This window comes from Camelus dromedarius, chromosome 23 (assembly GCF_036321535.1).
Source record: "Camelus dromedarius isolate mCamDro1 chromosome 23, mCamDro1.pat, whole genome shotgun sequence".
In the NCBI taxonomy this organism is placed as follows: Eukaryota; Metazoa; Chordata; class Mammalia; order Artiodactyla; family Camelidae; genus Camelus; species Camelus dromedarius.
Window position 1 is genome coordinate 9,225,086 of NC_087458.1, and position 19,610 is coordinate 9,244,695.

Genomic DNA, 19,610 nt, shown 5'->3' on the forward strand with positions numbered 1-19,610 from the left:
CTAATTCTAATTTTACAGGTGAAAATGCTGAGAAACATTTCTCTACTTCAGAAAAGATTTCAAAGTTAAAGAGAAAAAAAAAGTTGATCCATTCAGCCTGTGACTCACCTGAACAGCAGCCAAAGTGTCTACAGAATCCCCTCGGGCAACCATAGCTTCCTTTTCACTGATCCAAGCTTCCTCCTCCTCAGCAGTCACCATAAATTCCAAGTACTCTAAGGACTCTCCCAACCGAAGTCCTCTGTAACAGGAAAGTAAACCCCAAAAAAGATAGCAGTGGGAGTGTGGGAGGGTAGCACAGCCTTACAAGGCAGCCACAGTTCATCTGGACCAGAGAACAATCTGATATGTGCCTACTGGTCAGCAAGGATAATCTCCTGTGAAAAGGAAAAGAGCTTGAAACCAAGCAGGACCCCGTGGGGCCTTCCCAGGGACAGATGCCTTCACCCTCACCCCGTGTCCCCTGCCTGTTGATAGTAGAGAAAATTTAGCCTCCTAAGCCTTCCCCAAGTTCCAAAGGGCAAATTTCACCAGAGAAGTGAGAAAATGCAGAGACAAAGGAAAGCAATCAAGCAAGACAAAATAATAATAGTTTACCCATAAAATTAAGTCAAGAATCTTAGTTCCTGCTCAAGGGCTACAGATAACATCCTAAGCCACATCCTTGAGTTGTTTTTACAGAGACCAGACTCCCAGACTGGTTGGAGGCAGAAAACGGATCATTCCAAAATGCCACCCTCTTAGCTCACTATCAACCAATCAGAAGAATGTCCACGAGCTGATCAGGCACCCTGCCACACTCTCCCTCACCTCGCCTTGGCCCTGTCATAAACACTGTGCTTTCCTTCACCAGAACCTGATGTGAATAGAATGACTTTGCCACACATCAGGTGACTGGAAACCAAAGTTTGGTTCAGTAACAACATTTGCCCCAGAAGTTCAGTTTTGTGGCATCATCTGCTGTTTGGAAGGGGAGGGGAAACTTGTGCAAACAGAAGTACCAAGACCTCAGAGATGGAGGATAACAGCCAGGAAGCAGAGTCTCTTTCTGCTCTGAGCATTGCAGAGTGCTCCACCACACCACAAAGTGCTAAAGTTCCCTGGAATAAAGTCCCAGGAGGAAATGCCTTCCTTCTGCCACCAAGTACGGAATTATAGGCAGAAATTATTCTATTCCTTATATTACTATATGGTTTTAATTGGATACGTGGCTATATAGGAAAAATATTTCTTCATTCTTTTATTACTAAACGATGCACATAATGTTAAAACTGGGGAGATGTATAAAGTAAAACATGTGGGGAACAAGCTAGTTTAAAGGATAACATATGTAGGGCAACCATGATAGAAGACAGCTGCAAGTAAATGCCAGACTAGAAGTGTACTCGGAACACAGAGGCAGTGGTCATTTCTGCCTGGGGCAAGTGGTTTCCCCATGGAAAGTCTTCATGGAAGACTTGAGAGAAATGCTAAGAAAGCACTTAAGTATCTTCTCAATACCAACCCAATACCTGCAATCCAAGAAGAGAATTGGATCTCTTATCCCCAACTCACCGAGCCTTGGCCAACTCTTTGAGCTGCTTCCAGTGTTGAATCAACTGATCCTGCCGCTCCTGGATCTCCTCTCGCCCCACAACATCCTTGTCTCTCAGCCTCTCTGCCATATCCAGCACATTCTGAAGAACACACCCACTCTGTATCACATTACCCCACAATCTCTCCCCAATTATCCATAGCTCCCTTGCAAAGCATCTATCCCTTCCCAGCCTCCAGATCATTTGTAAACTCCATGGTACTTGAGGTGGTCCTGACACTCCTGGGAGAATGAAGAAAGCTGCAACAAGACCTAGCATGCTAAACTTCCCCAAGTATTTGAACAAATACCTCGGCACTTGCATAAGGCTACACTCCGTGACCCGCATTATGCATTATTCATGGTCACAGGGTGACTCTATTCCCAAGCCAGGCTCAGGGTTGTCATCTTTCCATATGGCTCAGCTCACGTGCAGCTTTTCCAGATGTCCCAACCTGCATCCTAACTGTCAACGACTGGGCCTTGGACTGTTAAAAGTGCTCCTTCCAGGGAAGTGCCTGGGTTTCTATGCAGAATTCTTCTATTCATAGGGAACAAAGTGTGGAGGAGAACACTAGTGAACTCTGTGACAAACTCTCCATGCGATCTTGGCGTGACACCTTCACATCTTGTAGCCCCCACCTGTTTATCCATAACATGAAAGAGTGCTATTAGATGATCTCTGTCTCTTCAGGTTTCATGTTCTACTGTTCCCACCTGGATGGCAGGTTCATGTGCCACCAACTCCCCTTCTACGTGTTTGTGCTTCTTCAGTAAATTCTGAGCCCGCTGTAGATCGCTCCCATAGTCCTGGGATCCCGCTTGTAACAACTTCTCCCTGCGACCAAGGAGGAGAGCAGAAAATTTAGACTTTAGACATCTGAAGTCATCCTAAAACAATGTTTTTTTTAAAGAGTGTACGTGTGGCTGGGGGTGGGGTGGTGGTAAATTCTGGAACACTCTGTGTCAGTAATCACAAAGTTAATTAGCGGGAGAGGATTCCAGCAAAATACTTGACTTATGCCAATGTAAATGAAAATAACATACTGAGCTCCACCATACACACAGCTGTAACAACCTCCCCATTAGTCCCTTTGCCTGTCTCCCTGTGTATCTTCACTTTGCTCAAGAACTTACAATAAATGTGAACTTTCAAAAAATGTGAAAATTACACACACACACACACACATACATATACAAACATATATACATATACAACCTTCACGGCTTTTGTTATTTTTGCCTGTGAACGTCAGTAGTGAATTTAGGTAGCATGGGTAAAAAGAGCTGATATTACAGGAGTCATGGCAGTTGGATTGGCTCTGCGCGTAAAATGTTTAAACATCACCACGAGGCGTGGTAAGGGACTGTGCAGACAAGATTACATCATCTTGCTATTTCTAAAAAAGTCATACTTGTTGCCCTTTGCACATTTCTTTCCTGAAATTCATTAATTACTAGTAAGAATCAGCAGGTTTGTAGAAGAGGACCATGATGAGGCAGGGTAAATAGGAAACAGGACGAATCATTTAATTTGCTAAGATTTTCCTAATCATATTTTTTACAACAAAAGTAGAATTAGTAATAATACCATAGCAGGTACTGTGTAACATTTCCGGCCAGTGTCAAGGTCAGTGGCATGTTAGAAACACTGGTTACAGAAAGAATCATGGCAACGATCTCATCAGTCCAGAAGCTGTAAGCGCTCGGCTGTCTTATTCAGAATGAGTATTAACACATTCTGCGCACTATCTAAAACAAACATACATGGTTTCTTGATTTTCTTTCCAGAGTGTATGTGAACTCCTCCCCACTCCCCCCATGCCTGTCTCCCTCTGTCTGCATACAGTGGAAAAATTGGGGAAAAAAATAAAACCCATGTTCATTTTAGGATAAGGCAGATATGATTAAGAAGAAATACAAACTGCAAGAAACAGATACATATTGAACTTCAGCATCAAATGAGAACATGTTTGGTGGTGTTCTGTCTGTTTTCCTGGATTATCCATGTGCGGCGAGCTGGCAGCACGTACTCTATCCAGGCTTTCTCATCGTCTAGGTCCTGGAAGAGCTGAGACAAGGCTTGGGCCTCTTTCAGTTTCTCATGGTGTCCCGCTGCCAATTTCTGGACCGCCAGGAAGCGCTCGTTGACATTGTCCCTTTTCTCCACAATCTGGTCAGTATTGAAAGTCCCGCTAGAGATCAGATCAGCAGCCAACGCGTTCAGGTCCTCCAGTGCATCCTGGAAAGCCCAAGTGTTCTCCGTGAATATCACAGTACAGGTGTTAAGTAGACCCTGGACTTTAACCACCACTGGTTTAGGTTCAAAGATGGGGTTTTGAAGACAATGAATTTGACTTTTAACTGAGTTTGGATAAGAGCAAGACCGGAGGCAATCTGGACAGCATGGCTATATTATTCCAACTATACATTTAGCCTTCTGATGGTTTTGCCTATATTTTCTTTTCCTTCCCATCTAGAAAATAAGACCTTGGTGAACAAACACTGTGCCTCTAAACAGAACTATCTTCTTCACCGTGCTGAACTTGACACAGTTTGACTGATACTGAAATATTCAAGAGAAGCTACTCTATTGGTCACGTTCTTCGGCTGGTCACATCCAGAACACATCCAGCCTCTTCTGTGTCTATTTTCATTCTAACTCTGCCCCCTAGTGATGTGACAGGGAATACCATCAAGTCCTGAAACTGAATTTAGAAAGCCTTTGACTTCTTACTCTTTCTGAGGGTATCTATGTTGCCAAATAAAAGTGACAATATAAAATTCTCCAGTGTGGAGTTAACACCTGTCTGAATGTCTATCACAGTTTCCGGGACACATCTGCTTGATACTAGGATACAGCAGGAATTCTCCATAGAATTGTCAGCGTGTATATATAATTCAATTCCATTGCACGTGTCCTCATTTGATTTTTTTTTCAGTAGTTCTGTAAAATAAACTTCCATGTTCTTTCAAAGACCGGATCAAATATTTATATGCATATATGCATGGATCATAAGAAAGTTGTTAAGTCAGTTTTTAGGATCCACTTCCTGGAGTCTTAGAATCTATAGTTTAATGCTAATTGGTTAACAATGACTGTTGTAACAACTCTGCAGCCAGCGCATTTGACCTGGTTATGATGCCTTCTGGCTGAGAACGCTACGTTCAGTTCTGCAACGCTGTGTTCTCAAATGGAGTCCTAAGACAGGAGAGAGACAAGTCACAGACATTTCCATCCATCCTGGGAGTCCAGCGCCGCTTACCTTTCGGGCCGACATCTCTGTTTCCAATAGCTGGTGCTGATTGAGTAAGTTTCCTACCAAAGCCAAATCCCTAACCTGATCCCTCAGGGACAGCAGTCTCTCTACCTGAAAATGGGAGGGATAAACAATAAAACTGCAGGTGAAAACTGTCTTTAAGGAGAACAAGATTAGCAACTATGCCCCCAAACTTTTCCAAAGAAGAGTCAGGAAATTGTTGATGCAAAACTATCTTTATCTGATAAGTATGTATTAGTGTCCCCCTCCTCCACCATTTCCAGGTGTAATTACCTCTGAGAGCCAGAACTCAAGGTCCCGCACGCCTGTGTTAAACCTCTGCTGGCGACTAGCTTCACCGAGCTTCTGTCCTTTGTCCGCTGTCTTCTCAAGCAAATCATTCCAGTGTTTCTTCAACTCTTCTACTTGACCCTAACCCCCCCCAAATCGAGGGACTGTTATGGTGTTTAGGGTCCTGTGACAACTTAAAAAGATAACGTAAGGAGGCTCTGGAGTCAGGAACTAGTAGTCAAAATCCGCCAGTACTCGAACGTCATACATTTAATTTTTATTTTTTATCGGAGGAGGTGATTAGGTTCATTTATTTATTTATTTTAATGGAGGTGCTGGGATCAAACCCAGGACCTCACGTATGCTAAGCATGTGCTCTACCACTATGCCCTCCCCCACCCCTGAATGCCATACATTTTAAACTAGTTATGCTTAATCTGGGAAAGCAGCAGGAGGTGTTAGAAGAAAAGTGTGACAAAAGGACCCTGGGCTGATTCCAGAAGCTGATGCCTAAATGCCAAAACTGCTGGCAGCAGGGATAGAAAATATAAAGCAATGCTGATAACACATAAGGATTAAGTCTAAAGTTTTCTGGGAGTTCTAGGCGCTGAGTATGATGGGAGTGATGAGGTCTGAGCATCACTGGTTTCCTCCTCCTTTGTGCAAAAATCAAGGGGAAGACTATTAACCACAGAGCACAGTCCACATCCCTTTACATGGAAACACTGAAAGAGGGTAAAAGATTTCTTTTCATGTGCCTCTGTAGCCCGAAGCCCATCCTAAGCAGAACCCCTACCTTCACGGTCTCTTCATTGCCATCGCATGCCCTCCTCTCAATCAGAGCGTTCCCCGAGTTGATGACTCTTTCCACCTGTTCTTCTTGGCCGTGGACCTCTTTTTCAAAGGTCTGGTGCTTCAGATATTTTATCTGAAGGGAAAGCAGAAACTAAATTACCACCTAATTTAGGAAGCCAGATAAGATAAATTCTACTTAAAAGGAAGAATTACTGTTTCTGTCATAACCAAGTGACGATGACTTCTGAAGAACCCTACTCCTTCACAGACTCAGAAGTCCCTGAAGGCAGGGACAGTGGTCTGAACGGTAAGGGAGTGTTCCGTGTTGCGAGACAACCATTCACCCAACAATCTGGGTACGCTGCAGCTGCAGTTTCCCAACATTCTTGTTTTGAGCTTGCCTGAATGTTGGTGGGGTCTTTGTAGGATTCATCACAGGCTATGGGCAGCATCTCCTGGATCCATTCTTCCTGGTCCTCAAGGTCACAGTAGAATTGTTTTAGGTCAGCACAGTCTTTAAGTTTCATTTGCTCAGCAATCAGCAGTTCTTTCAGAGCCTTCCATCTGGAAAATGGGGCTAGATCACTCTCTGCACTCTACCCTTCCACCAACCCCTGACGCCATCTCCCCAAATCTTCCCATCTGCCAACTTGAGATTTCTCCTCAAATTATTTATGTATTTATAAGTCATATATACAAACATAGTTATATATTATTTAGTTATGTATTTTATTATATATTACATATTGTATATTATTATATATTTATATGTTTTATAACATTGTCTCATTATTTTCAGATATGAAAATACAGTGATTAAGCCAGATCATGGGTAAGGTACCTTACAAGTGTTTCATTCTGTGAATCTAGATCAGAACATTTCCCAAGTTGTCAAGATAGTTTTAAGCATTTAGAAATGAGAAGAACTCAGAATGTTACCCCCACCCTCAATGCTAGCAAAGAGGTCACTTTGCTATGTCTTCCTAGAGCTCCCCAAATGATTGCTCAGGCCTGACCTGTCCAGTACGCGCTGGAGTCGAGCAGCAATCTCTTCCTTGGCATAGTGGTCATTATCTAGGAGCCGTTCAGCAAAAAGTTCTAGTCCAGTGATCTTGTTTTCCTAGACAAAGGAAAGAGGAGAAGCCCAGATGCCCGGGAAATTAGCCCCTTGGTGCCATCCCAGACTCCCTCCTAGAAAAGGACAGTGGTATCCTTTGTGACTTCAAAAGGAGAACAAAACCAAGGCCAAAAGGTAAATGCCTTAAAGGAAGGTGGGTCTTAACCCGACAAGAGGAGAAACGCCAATGGCGATATGAGGATGGTCTACTTGGGTGGTACCGAGCTTCCGGTGGAACGGACACTTCCCACGGCCACTGTAGAGAGTGATTCCCGCATCGGATGGGACGTTGGACAGGATATAAAATAGTTTCTATTTCTAAAAGTCAGGTTTTAAAAGCTGGATTTAAGGTAAAAAAGCCCAGTGTCACGTGTGACTTGGCTAAGACTGAGCCACAGTCCTACCTCAGAGTTTTCTGTAAAAAGCAAATGGAAATTAAAATACTTACATATCACAAAACCACATACATGTGTAGAATTTCTGTTAATAGTATTAATAATCAGTATTAATAGTTATTGTTGGAACTGTTGTATTAGTTGTTATTACCTGGGTAGTAACTGCTTTGTCCAAATCATCACGTTTCTTTATCAACGCCTCCAAAGTGTCTAAGGAACTGTTGTCACCTGACCTCAGGTCATCCTCACGTGCCGCCATCCAGCTCTCAGCCTGATCACAGCTCCTTCGGAACAACTATGGGGAATAAAGTTCAATGTATGTGGTGTACTCATTCCAGGTAAACAGGGGGAAGCTCTCACCCCGTCCTATGACATTGCTGTAAGGGATCCTATCAAGGGTGCTAATATTCTTCCAAGAAACATCCATGCCATGAATCTTAGCTATGCTGGAACGTCTACTCTCCCTTGAAAACACGTTTTACATTTTCATATAAGCTATACTCCATTCTTTGGGCACCGTTTACCATATCCTTTACATGGTGAATACTGACCAGTTATTTCTTTAATACTCTGGTAAACACTGCCTTTCAGAGTAGCCTGTGATCCTCATTCCCTTCCCTCAAAAGCATTAATCACTCCCTTTTCTATAGCCTCAAAACACTTGTACGTTTCATTTTATTAATAATCATCTTATTGTACTAGAATGATCTGCCTACATGTCTAATTTCACTACAGGAAAAAGGACACTATCATATTAACTTCTGTTTTCCCAGGGCTGTGCACCCAAGTAGCTTCTCAATAAACAATCGGTCAAATTCTCTATTAGTAAATAAGTTATAATCACCCCCATTTCATACTCCCATGCTCTGGGATTGACCCTCATTTTGTTTGGCTTTTTTAACAAAGGTTAGAGCAAAGAACATCACCATGATCAGTCTACAAAGCAGACAACACAATGTCAGATACTCAAGAGATGCCCTCAGGCTTACTGCATGGAAGTCTCGTGAAGCGGACACCTGTATGAACCATGTAAAATTGCACAGAAGAACCAGAATGTCTAACAACCGGGAATTTTCAGCACCTGCAACTCCAGACATTGATCTAGCATCTTCTTGCGTTGTTCCCAAGCTTCCTCCAACTCATCTCTCCCTAGTATGACAGCTTGAAGCTTTTCTTTAATTTCAGGGCTGCCACGGTGCCCACTGCTTATAAGTTCTCTACCTAAGTCTGCTAGGGCCTGGAACGTGGGAACCTTGGCGTCCAGGTCAGCACGATGGGCCTGTGGGAAAAAGGGGGACAAGACTGGTGAGGCCAATGACATCTCACCAAAGTTGCAAAATCTGGGAAGGCTGTGAGGTCATGTGATCGGTGGCTATGGCTTTTATAGCCATACCTGGTGTTGCTCTATCAAGATCTCTGTGCCAGTTAAATCCTCGGCCAGCTCCTGTGATAATATCATGTCGCGAATGTCACTGATCCAATTTTCTAGGTCCCTGGAGAAATAGGCATATTGAGATTGAGACCAAAACTGTGCAGCTTGCAGTGGTCTATCCTTGGGCTTTGTCCTCTCTAGAAAACATTTCAGATCAACACTTTCTATCTGGTTTACACGCTTTACAGATCTTAGGTTTGTGGTGCGCACTGTCTAACTTAATAATACCAGCCCCTTGCATTTGAAAATTTCTTCACATATATTATCTCTTTCAATTCTTGCAATAATTCTGTGTAGAATCCTCAGAATTCTTTCCTTTCCATTAGGAGTTAAGGAAGTTGGTCTAGAGAATGCAAGTGATTAGCCCATGTGTCAAACCTACAAGCAGACCCTGGAACTAGACCCTGGAATCCTGAACTGGTACATAGTCCACGACCTGAAAATGTTGTGCTTTACTGAAGGTACAATCTGGATGTAGAGGTACCCTCCAAAGCCAGCAGTGAAGAGCACACGTACCCAGATTTCCCCTACAAGTTCCGCTCATGGGCTGGACATGGAAATTGCCCACCTGGTAGAAGTCTGCCTTTAGAGCTTTACCTGGCCTGGCTGAGGAACTGGTAGAATTTTTGGGCCTCCTGTAGGTTCTCCTTACGACCCTCTAAACGCGCCAACAAGTTGTCCCAGGCTTCGTTCAGCTCCATCCGCTGCCTCTGCAGGTCATCAGCAGCATCTGGGTGGTACTCACTGAGCTGCTCTGCTCTCTCCTCGAGTGTGGCCACCTGGGGAGGCGCAAGCGCTCTGACAATTAGCCGAGAGTCACACTTGAATCCTAGCAAAGGAAGCGTTCTGAGCCCTGGTGATGCTTCTTCCTGACACAGACATGGGTGAGGTACAAGAGCATCTTTCTACTTTATAAAATAATGCCAACCCTTTGGTACACATAAGTCCCTGAAGTAGTCAGACTTGACACAACCATGCATCTTTTTGAGGGTGGTTAGTGACTCTGTTGGTTGGTGGCAAGCATCTGCTTTTTAATGTGAAGGTCTTCCCAGTATAAACATTTCTTTGCTGCTTTTTGCTCCGCATGATCATGCAAAATGTATGATGCCTCTGATTTATTCCAGAGTGTCACCCGGCAAGCTCTAGAGTTCATTTGTTGGTCAGAGTAGGATTAAGCTCCTTCAGTTCCTTGCTAAGGAAGCTCTGCACCATACTCAGGCACGGGCCTGGCTGTCCTAAATGGGGCCACTTCCGAGTTATCTTAGGCTGCTGGCCTCCGACTAACTTCTGTAAGTTCTGGTCACTTGGAACCCACTAAAGAGGTACTTGGCTAGTAAGAGGCTTACTTCTAACATGTTTTCCTTCCATGTTATTGGCCCTGGGACATGACTTTTTAGTGGACTTGCCTTAGGGACAGAGTTAAAGAGCAGGATGGATGGAGCAAGATAAAGAGAACTGTAAGAATAAGGGCCTGGAAAGTAAAACCAAAGGGGTTATTAATAAGTATATACGTGAAGAGGGAAGCATTGGAAAAGCTTGAGAGCCCGTCTCACCTTCTCCCCCAGGGGTATAAGGCCTCTCGTAAAGCCCTCATGCTGTCGCAGAAGGGCCTGCACACTGAACAGGTCCGAGCCAGGATCAGCAGCCCTGAGCGCCTGGCACTTCTCCTCAATCTGCTCCTTTGCGTCATCTGCATCCCTGGTGCAAGGGAAGCCAGAGTTTAGGGACAATAATGTATGCTGGAGGCAGACTGGCTGGGCGCACAGGAAGCCCTCAGAACCCGTCACCATCACCATCCTCCTTTGTAAGATGTTAGAACTTAGGCTCGTTGAATCTTTACAACAATACTTGAGGCCTGGTTACTATTAGCAGTCCCACTTCACATATGCGACAACTGAAGTTTAGAGACGCTAAGTATTTCCCCAAAAAAAGGAAGTTTAGTATTTTACTACTGTCAAATGGTGAAACCTAGATTTGAAGCAGGTGGTCTGATGGCAAAGCCATGTGCTTAACTGTTCTATTTCACGGCTTTCCATCATCAGCCGTTCTAAATGACCAGACCTGTCTGCATGTCAGGGTCCCCTTCTCTGAATATTCAAAGATACATTTATGCACAGGAAAGGTATACAATTTTCATTCTGTTTGTTCATTTGTTCCTTTTGCTGACTTTTGTTTTGTTCAGTTGTGTGTGTGTGTTTCTTAGTATAGACACAGATTTAGAAATCAGACAAAAATTGTTGAGTCAACAGTTAAGAGTCAATGTGATGTCCCTGGCCCTCTACCATCTACTTCTAGTTCAGAAATATATTGGCTTATACCTCTCATTTCAACTTCAAGCTTCATTATTTACTGGCAAAACATATGTAGCCTGTTAATTATGGACCAGGGCCCAAGGCTAGGCACTAAAAAATTGAAGCTGGCTGTCTGGGAGTAGCCATGAGCCAAGCAAGGCCTCTACTACTGAAACACCTGATTTCCTCTTATCTCTATCCCAGGAAGAAGGGTTAAACTAAATAGCTCTAGCAGTTAGAATTGGCAGAATTGAGGTTTTGATTGGTTTCTAGAGCAGCACTGCTTCTTAGGGTTAAAATTCTCACCTGTGAAATAGCTGGACGGCACGGTTCTTGTCCAGCTCCTCGCCCTGTTCCTCTGCCAGCCTCTGCAGGGACCCCCAGCGGGTATTCAACTCCTACAAGAGGCAGATGTAGACTTAGCAAGGGAGCTAACTCAGTGGTGTCTGAAGACTAGACGGGGCTTACATCATGGCTGTTTTCACATTATCTCCTTTAGAAATTGCACAAGGTTCTTTCTGTCTTGGATAGCTTGAGCTTGGGCCTCATTTATGCTAACGCAGTTAAGAAAAGAGTTGCTTTCCTTCCCAAACTGAGGGTCCAGAGTAAAATCATCAACCCTAGAGCAACAACTGATGTTGGCCACCATGGAGATTACGTAACAGCCCCTGGAAAATAAGTGGAAAATGTTGCCTTGGTAGTTAGAAGCTATTACCTTTCTCAGTAAGAAATATACCTTTCTACATCCTGAAATGACGAAACCAAGTAGTCTCTTAGAGCCCTATTTTCTGTAGGGAAGACTGTTCCTGTGGGCGTTCCTTCTCACTCTTACCCCATGGCGATCATCGCACAAAGAGGCAGAGAATTCACCCTCACTGGTTTATGACAATCCAGAGAGCTGGACTAGACTTTCCATTAATGTTCATGAGAACTTTTAGGGAAACACAGGTCCAAATCTGAATCAGGTCTAGAATACCTACCCACCCCCCAAGCTCTACTTACCTATATTCTTCCTTCATCAGATTTTATCAGAGCCTATCTCTTCCAGTAAGCCTTCTTGACTGACCACTTCCCCATTATCATATCTCCATTATCTGCATTTTCTTTGTATTTGTGTATTTGAGCACTGAATTTCTTGTGGTGCTGGGGAAGAGGGAGGTGAGTATGTGTGCCAATCAAGGATTTCGAATCAGTTAAAATGCATACATGGATGGACAGTTTGGACCCTTGCCTTTGACCTCTCCTGTCGCCAGCTCCACACTGCTATTAACTTCTGCATGTTCTAGCTGATCTGCAGAATATGAAGTTTAATATTTTTAAATGAAATGAAGGCTCCCAAAACTCAACCTGGTAGTGAGAAGGAATGGAAGGAGCCTTAGTTACCTGATGCATTTGAGCACCTCTTGGTGTCAGAAGCTCTTCAGATAGAAGATCATCAGCCATCTTGTTGATATCCCTCAGCCAAGGCTCATTGGTCTTCAAATCCTGGGTGATGAAACGTATCCAAAGCAGTATAAATCCCCTTCTTAAGAATCTTTCACCCTTTCCTGCTCAGCTCTGCCCCGACTTGGCTACAGATTAAAATACATTGCAAACCACGCTTGTAATACACAGTAAGCAGCCCTCCTCCCATCTGCCACAGAAAAGAGTACATTTAGTCTCCTCGACACCCAGAGGCTATCAAAAATTTTGTCAGGAAAGCTGTTATTTATCTGTAATATGGAACACATTAATTTTCTTGGATTTCTCAAAAATCTCTCCCTGGATTAAATTACACCATCAGAGAGGTCTATCCCTGAGCCATATAATAGTCTTTACTACCCATACAAACTTCTCCACCTTATGTAGAATTTCATTGAGTTGCAATCTGTTTACATATGTTGTAAGAAACAGGGAACGCATCACCATGTCTTTGGTGACGTTACTGTTTATTTCACTATATGGTGGGCTTTCAATGATATAGACTTATATATGTCTCTATATACTTACACATATATATATATACACACATACATACACACCTATTTATCTGTCTACTATAGCTTTGAATTCAATGTGTAAGGAAGATATCATATGAAAAAGAAAGGAAGGAAAGAAGGAGTTTATATTCATTGCTAGTCAAGGTAAGAGAATGAATCTGAGAGAATAAAGGAGAATGGAAAGGTTTCAGGTAGGAGAAACTTTTAGAAATTGTCAACTGCAAAGTCATGTTGTTCTTCCCACCTTTTTGCCCCAACTTCTGCCCCATAATTAGTCCTTACACAGAGTCCCACAGCACCCCATGTCAGCCTGGGCATCAGGCATACAGGACAGTACAGGATAACTTGTGAAGATTCAGGGAGACCAACAGGACGTGGGAGTGGCAGGGACTGACTGCAGCCTGCAAAGTTAGGGGGACGAGTTTCTCTGCGTTTCTCTTTCACCTACAATACCCGGAGAAAGATTTGAAATGTGGAACTCTCACTAGCTTTGGGGAGGATATTTAGCAAACATGGAATTAAGGAGTCAGGAGGAGATATGAGATAAAAGGAAACAATGATGACCCTCAAAAACCTGTCGAGAGGAGAAGGTTCCTCTTTCTCACCGTTTGGAACTCTTCAAACTTTTTCTGCAGCTCCAAAACATCATCCCATTCCACCCCGGTGTTTTCTGCTTTTTTCTCTCGGATCCAGCCCAGCATGTCTCCTGCCTCATAGGCCAGCAAAAACTCATTGTAACATTGCAATAAACGACGTCTGCGTTCTTCTGCCCGATCAAGGAGGGACCGGTACCTGGGTGGAGAGATGAAGAGAATGGGAAATGTGGAATAAGAAGAGTAGAGGGAGGGTGATAAAGGGAGAGAACGAAAGGGACAAGGAGGAGAGGGAGGGAAAATCCAAAGAACAGTAAAGGAGAGGAGGGAGTAAAGATGGAAAGAAGACAGCATTGAGAGCAGAGAGACAAACGCACTGTTGCATTTAAAAACAATAAAAATGTCAATGCTCCAGTAGTGGGACTGACAGCATCCCTTCCTCATCCTATAGAAGTGAAAATTTCTACACTCCTGTGGACAACTGGATATGAAATAACCTGGTAAAGTAAACAAAATTCACGTGGAAGTCTGAAGACCTTTTGATAACCTTGAAAGAGTGCTGGGTAGGGAGTCAAAAGACGTGGCTCTAATAAGTGTCTGACCTCCGGCAATTGACTTAATTGTTCTGGGGTTCCCTTTCCTTATTTAAAAAGTAAATGGTTTTAATTACCCTAAATTTACTTTCAGCTCTTCAAATCTGTGAATTTTCAAATCATCCCTAGTACAGCAGATGGAGAATCATGAGACGTGACTTTGGCCGATGGGAAATGTTTGGCCAAACACTGTTCAGTTTTCCAGGCTCCAGAACTTACTGGTTCTCTATCTGTTCCTGGCGCTGGGTGATGTTGCCTGGTTCTTCTCGCTTCCGCTGCGGGAGCGTGGGAAACTCATCGTGGGCAAGTTTCCTGACGTAGACAGCTGGCACAAAGCCCTGGTGATCATCAGCTTCCACTTTCCACCAGTCCTAGAGGGAGACCAAATCCCCATTCCTTAGTTCTTGGAAAAGCCACAGATAGAAGTTTTAACCCTCATAACTTAGTCTCTAGGCACAGACACAGGCTGATGGCCAAAAGAAGCAAACCATTGCTTACAGATGGCATATAATATGTGGGTGGCATACAATTTGTGGGTGGCATATAACATGTGAGTGGCGTATATTACAAAGAAGATAAATCAAGAGTTCCAAGAACTGCAGAACTAGACCTCTGAAATCAAGGGATCTGACATTTGATGTTAGACCCTTAGCTTTGATGAAGTTTTCAAACATCAAAGGCCATTCTCCTAATGAGGGGGTCCTTTGTCCACTAGGAATTCACCAAAGATCCATGGGGTCAGAGCTGAACTGAGCCTCTCGTGGGTGGAGCATCTATGTATGACAATAGTGTACAGGGACTTCTCCTCCCCATCCCTCTCCCAGAGCCCTTAACAATTACGTGTTGCCTCAAAATTCATGTATGTGAATCCTTTACACTCAAGTTATCACCCTGATCTCCACAGAGTAATTTAGGAGTGTTGTTATACCGTCCACTCTGGAATTAGTATCCTCAGAGAATCATGTGTTGAAATGGAGAAGACTGAGCAAAGAGAAAAGGGGACTGGCACACAGCTGATTTGATAATGAAAAATTTCGCTTCTCTAAAAAAATTACTTGCCCTCAGAGTAACAGTTTCCCAAGCTCTCTTTTTTTTCTTCCCAATCATTTTTGGAGATTAATTATTAGAATATTTAAAAAATTACTTGAGCTCTTATTAAAATATATATTTAAAGTCCTAGACAATATTCTGCCACTATTCTCACAGTCATTCAGGTCTAAAGAAAACCAACTTGACAAAAGTCTTCTCTTTGATCAGTCTCCACCTAACCCCAGCTATTGTTGTTCCATTAGTAGAAACATGGGCACAGGAGAGGAAGAAGCAAAGAGACGAGAAGGAAGAGATAGTTTAACCCTGTAAATATATATAGAATTGCCTTTCATGGCTTACATGTCTTGGGGCTAATTAGTTAAGCACTTTGAGCCCTCCCTTTGTTAGCTGTAAAATTGGTATTATCATCTCAAAAGATACAACCGGAGAAAAGAAACTACCCAATAAATTATGGTGATTTAAGAGAGACAGCAATAGAAAAATACCAGCTGGTTAAAATAAGGGCGTCTGGCAGGGTTGGGAGAGTTGACTGGGTCAGCGCCATCTTGGTGATGGGAAGAAAGGTAGGAGGGAAAGTCACCTTATTCACGGAACTGAGCAGCGTTAAGACGTCATTTTTCTTCATGGTAACTTCTTGGGGGAAGCGGGCCTGGAAGTCATAGAGAGCCACAACCCTCTCTTCTCCAGCAGCTCCCTCCACCAGTGCAGCTAGCTGTTGCTGAACGAAAACAGGAAGCAGAACGTGCCCGTCACCCATGGGGAGCATCTCCCTGGAGAGCCCACCAGTGGTGGGCTGGCCCTGGAGCCTCTGGCTGGAACCTCTTCCGTGGCTGCCAGGAACAGAGCTATCACAATACATTATCGTCGGAGACACTGCTCCACCCCTCCGCTTCTCAGGGAGCAGGCAGGCTGGCAAACATGAACGCAGAGTGAGCAAGTAAGAATGCGCTCTGTCAGAAACACATTCAGTGCTCGAAGCCATCAGTTCTTAAGCAGGTCATAAAGGCTTGAATGCATCAATGTTTCAGAATATCGTTTGAGAAAAACCCACTGTCTCTCATCACCTTCTCCTTTCCCTGGGCCTCCACTGACAACGCTTCCAACCCCTAGGCCTTTAAAGCATTTTGTCGGGGAACCATGGACTTCCTCTTTTAGAGATGAGCGAACTACAGCACCAGAAATGCCACCGAAATTTTAAAAATTGGGAACATAAATTGAGATCAAATAACTCTTTTGCAAGCAATCTGCCCTCCAAGGTAAGAGTCTTCTTTGATTTTCACTTTCTCCAAATATCACACCTCACAGAGAACAAACCAAATGTAACGCCCCTTCATAAGTAATGACCTCAGCGCCTCAGACTGGAGTTGAAGATGCCCTTCCCCTGACAGATCTCTCTGATTTTATATCCTTCATGAGTTACAACGCACAAGCCCACCTGTTTTTGTGCAGACCCCCGCCATGCAGAGCTGGTTGAAGGCACAGCGCAGCTCTGTAAATACGTGCTGACTTGACATAGTGAGTCTGTCTGTCCTGCTCCCAGTGCGTGGATTCAGAGCCTCTCAGATGGGAGAATTTCTTGAATGTGAGAAGGGCCCCTCTTTTCCTTCCATCACATACAGGAAACACACCGCTCAGCTGACTCCAGCCTCCATCACTCTTCAGGACAATTACTTTCACTTTGCAGTCTAGCCATTGTCGCATCCTCAGCCCTCCGCGTTTCCCATTTCCCAAATACACTTGATTGTTTTGTGCTTCAGTGCAATTGCTCCCATAGTTTATCCACTAGAAAAGCCCTTCTCTGCATAGTAAACCACTCTTTTCAAAAAAAAAAAAAACTCAGGTAAACTGGCTTGCCTCAGCTCTGAAGATTTTTCTACCTTCCAGCGCTCTTATTTCAAGAGATCGGAATGCTCTCTTCTTCGAGACCCTTTTTCCTGTTCATATATCTGTTATATGCAGTTATTTGTCAAAATTTCTGACCTAAGGGACTGTAATTTTCCTTCAGGTCAGGATTGTTTTCATTCATGTTGCACATGGTAGGCATTTAATAAGTGTTGGTATTAAAAAAAAAAGAGAGGAAGGGGAAAAATCAGGAATGAATATAAGAATATAAGAATAAAAGAAGTAAGAAAAAAGGAGACTGGAAATATAAAAGAAAGGAAAAAGACAGCAAAAATAATGCATCAATGAACCAATTCTTGTAAACTGAATCTCTGTAGACGCTACAAAGATGCTGCAGTGCCTGCCTATAAGCACCACAGAACTTAGTATTTCCTTCGCAGTTGTTCTCTGGAAGATGCAAGGTAAAAACCAGCAACAAAGGGGATTCCCCGATTCCCTTTCCTCTGTGGTGGAGAATGTGATTCCTGTCACACCCGAGTCCTTACCTGGCAGGCTTCTGCCTGATCGCGAAGGGCTTGCATACTCTTTCCAAATGCCTTGAGGTCCACCAGAAAGCTCTCGTGCTTCTTTAGAAGAGCCTGGATTTGTTGATGGGAAGATCATCAAATCCAAATACAGGAAGAGCATTAAGCATCCCTGGGGAATTTTTCAGCTAATGTTTTGTGTTACACTGATGGTCCCAATTCCTGGTAAGAGACACTCTCCATCTTCAATAATTTTTTTTTAACTCTAAATGTGCAAGTTTCAGGAAATAGGAGTTAAATAAACAATAATTTTTAATACATTTGCTTTGATCAAGAGGAAGTCAAAATTGCATAAGCATTTTATCCACACACATCACAACTGAAAGAGGGCGCTGCTGATGGCACTGCTTTGTAGGATAAACATTAGCCCAAACTTTGAGGCTCATTTCGAGTATTTCTATGGCCCAGGGTTTGTGAAATACTATGCTGGCTGACCATGGGACAATGAAAAAAACAAAGAAGTGGACATAAAGGGTAATGATGACCTTTGGGGTTCTTCTTGTCCCAAAAGGTCTGCCAGATTTTTCTTATAATAAAAGAATTAAGGTATATATTTTTAAATGATAGTTGGTTTGTGAAATCCCGAGGTTAAACCACGGAATTTAGGATGGGACCAAAACAAGCATGAATGTCTGGTCACGCCTTTGGGTTTAGATAATCTCTAAGGAATATGGGTCTCTGTGGTGTTAGGGAAATATGGTGTGTCTTTTGGGGTTTCTGTCAACTCTGAGGTTATCCCAGCAGACCTAGGCTAAAGGTTGTCACTCTGGAACCCCCAAATAATCTAACAAAACCTGCAGCTGTTGCACAGTCTAATTTGGTACCAATTTGGTGTGGACTAGACAATGTCCATCCCTGTGCCCACCTTACCCCAGCTGTTTCTTCATCAGCCCCATAGTTAGTGTTGTCTACAATGGGTTCCTTCTCTCTCATCCACGCTTCTGCTTCACACAGATCAGCTAAGTACTGCTGGAACTGGATGTTGGCTTCAAGATCCCTTAGCCGTCTAGCAGCTCGAGCCTGGAGAGATTCCATATTCTCATTCAAACTCTCGACCCTGGAGGCCACAGCCTCTGCAGCAAAATGCCCTATGGAGTAGTTACAGAAAAGGGGAGTGTTACCCTCATTAATGTCCCTTGTACTTCAAGCCTCTTGGTGACTCGGGAGAGAGAAAGGGAGGCATGAGGGTGATGCTGCATGTAGTCAATGTGACATTTTACCTAAGTTCCTGGGAGTTGGAATGTCATAAGTGAGTTTAAGCATGAATAGGAGCTAATGGGGGGTAGGCATTATGCATGGTAGTGCACTGGATGGTACCGTCTGTGATGTACAGATGGAAAACAAAGTACCTAGGTGTGGGTACTGGTCAGAGTTCCAAAAACATGCATTCTCTAGCCTGAGCAGAAAATTCAGCAGATGCTCATTTCTGTCCATGAAAGATTTACGACTTTAGGAATTGTTCTCTCATGCTAAACAGCTGGAATACGGGACAGACGGTAAGATACAGTAATTTTCAGATAACAGGGAGAAGGTTGTGACTCCTGAGAGAAGGGAAAGAAATAAAATATGCCTTATGATTGCCACAGCTTATGCCTGGGGCAGCTTCTATACTGTAGTGGTGGGAGGGCTAACCCAGATAGAAGAACTAGCAATCACAGTGCATTGAGGAGACAGAAATCAGAGCTGAGGGAAGACAAGACAGCTGTAGTTTGTGGAGCAGAATACTGCAAAGGAGGATGCTTCACCCTGATGGCATTTTGGAGATATGCAGAGAGGTCCCCTGGAGTATTTGATGGATTGCTCCTTTGCACACAT

The 19,610-nt window shown here is 43.5% G+C and overlaps 1 protein-coding gene across 1 annotated transcript in view; it reads right to left on the bottom strand.

Annotated features, from left to right (window-relative positions):
• SPTA1 (spectrin alpha, erythrocytic 1) overlaps nt 1–19,610 on the bottom strand; it is a 55,484-nt gene that overhangs the window by 12,409 nt on the left and 23,465 nt on the right. The window contains exons 18-38 of the mRNA XM_010977038.3: nt 18,666–18,883; nt 17,757–17,849; nt 15,950–16,087; nt 14,539–14,690; nt 13,739–13,925; nt 12,538–12,639; nt 11,461–11,552; nt 10,417–10,561; nt 9,461–9,642; nt 8,825–8,924; nt 8,513–8,710; nt 7,583–7,726; nt 6,936–7,039; nt 6,321–6,483; nt 5,921–6,052; nt 5,128–5,265; nt 4,840–4,944; nt 3,607–3,815; nt 2,291–2,411; nt 1,555–1,676; nt 109–241 (exon numbers count right to left, since the gene is read on the bottom strand). Coding sequence (XP_010975340.3) covers nt 109–241; nt 1,555–1,676; nt 2,291–2,411; nt 3,607–3,815; nt 4,840–4,944; nt 5,128–5,265; nt 5,921–6,052; nt 6,321–6,483; nt 6,936–7,039; nt 7,583–7,726; nt 8,513–8,710; nt 8,825–8,924; nt 9,461–9,642; nt 10,417–10,561; nt 11,461–11,552; nt 12,538–12,639; nt 13,739–13,925; nt 14,539–14,690; nt 15,950–16,087; nt 17,757–17,849; nt 18,666–18,883 — 2,978 coding nt within the window. The remainder of the gene's footprint in view (nt 1–108; nt 242–1,554; nt 1,677–2,290; nt 2,412–3,606; nt 3,816–4,839; nt 4,945–5,127; nt 5,266–5,920; nt 6,053–6,320; nt 6,484–6,935; nt 7,040–7,582; nt 7,727–8,512; nt 8,711–8,824; nt 8,925–9,460; nt 9,643–10,416; nt 10,562–11,460; nt 11,553–12,537; nt 12,640–13,738; nt 13,926–14,538; nt 14,691–15,949; nt 16,088–17,756; nt 17,850–18,665; nt 18,884–19,610) is intronic.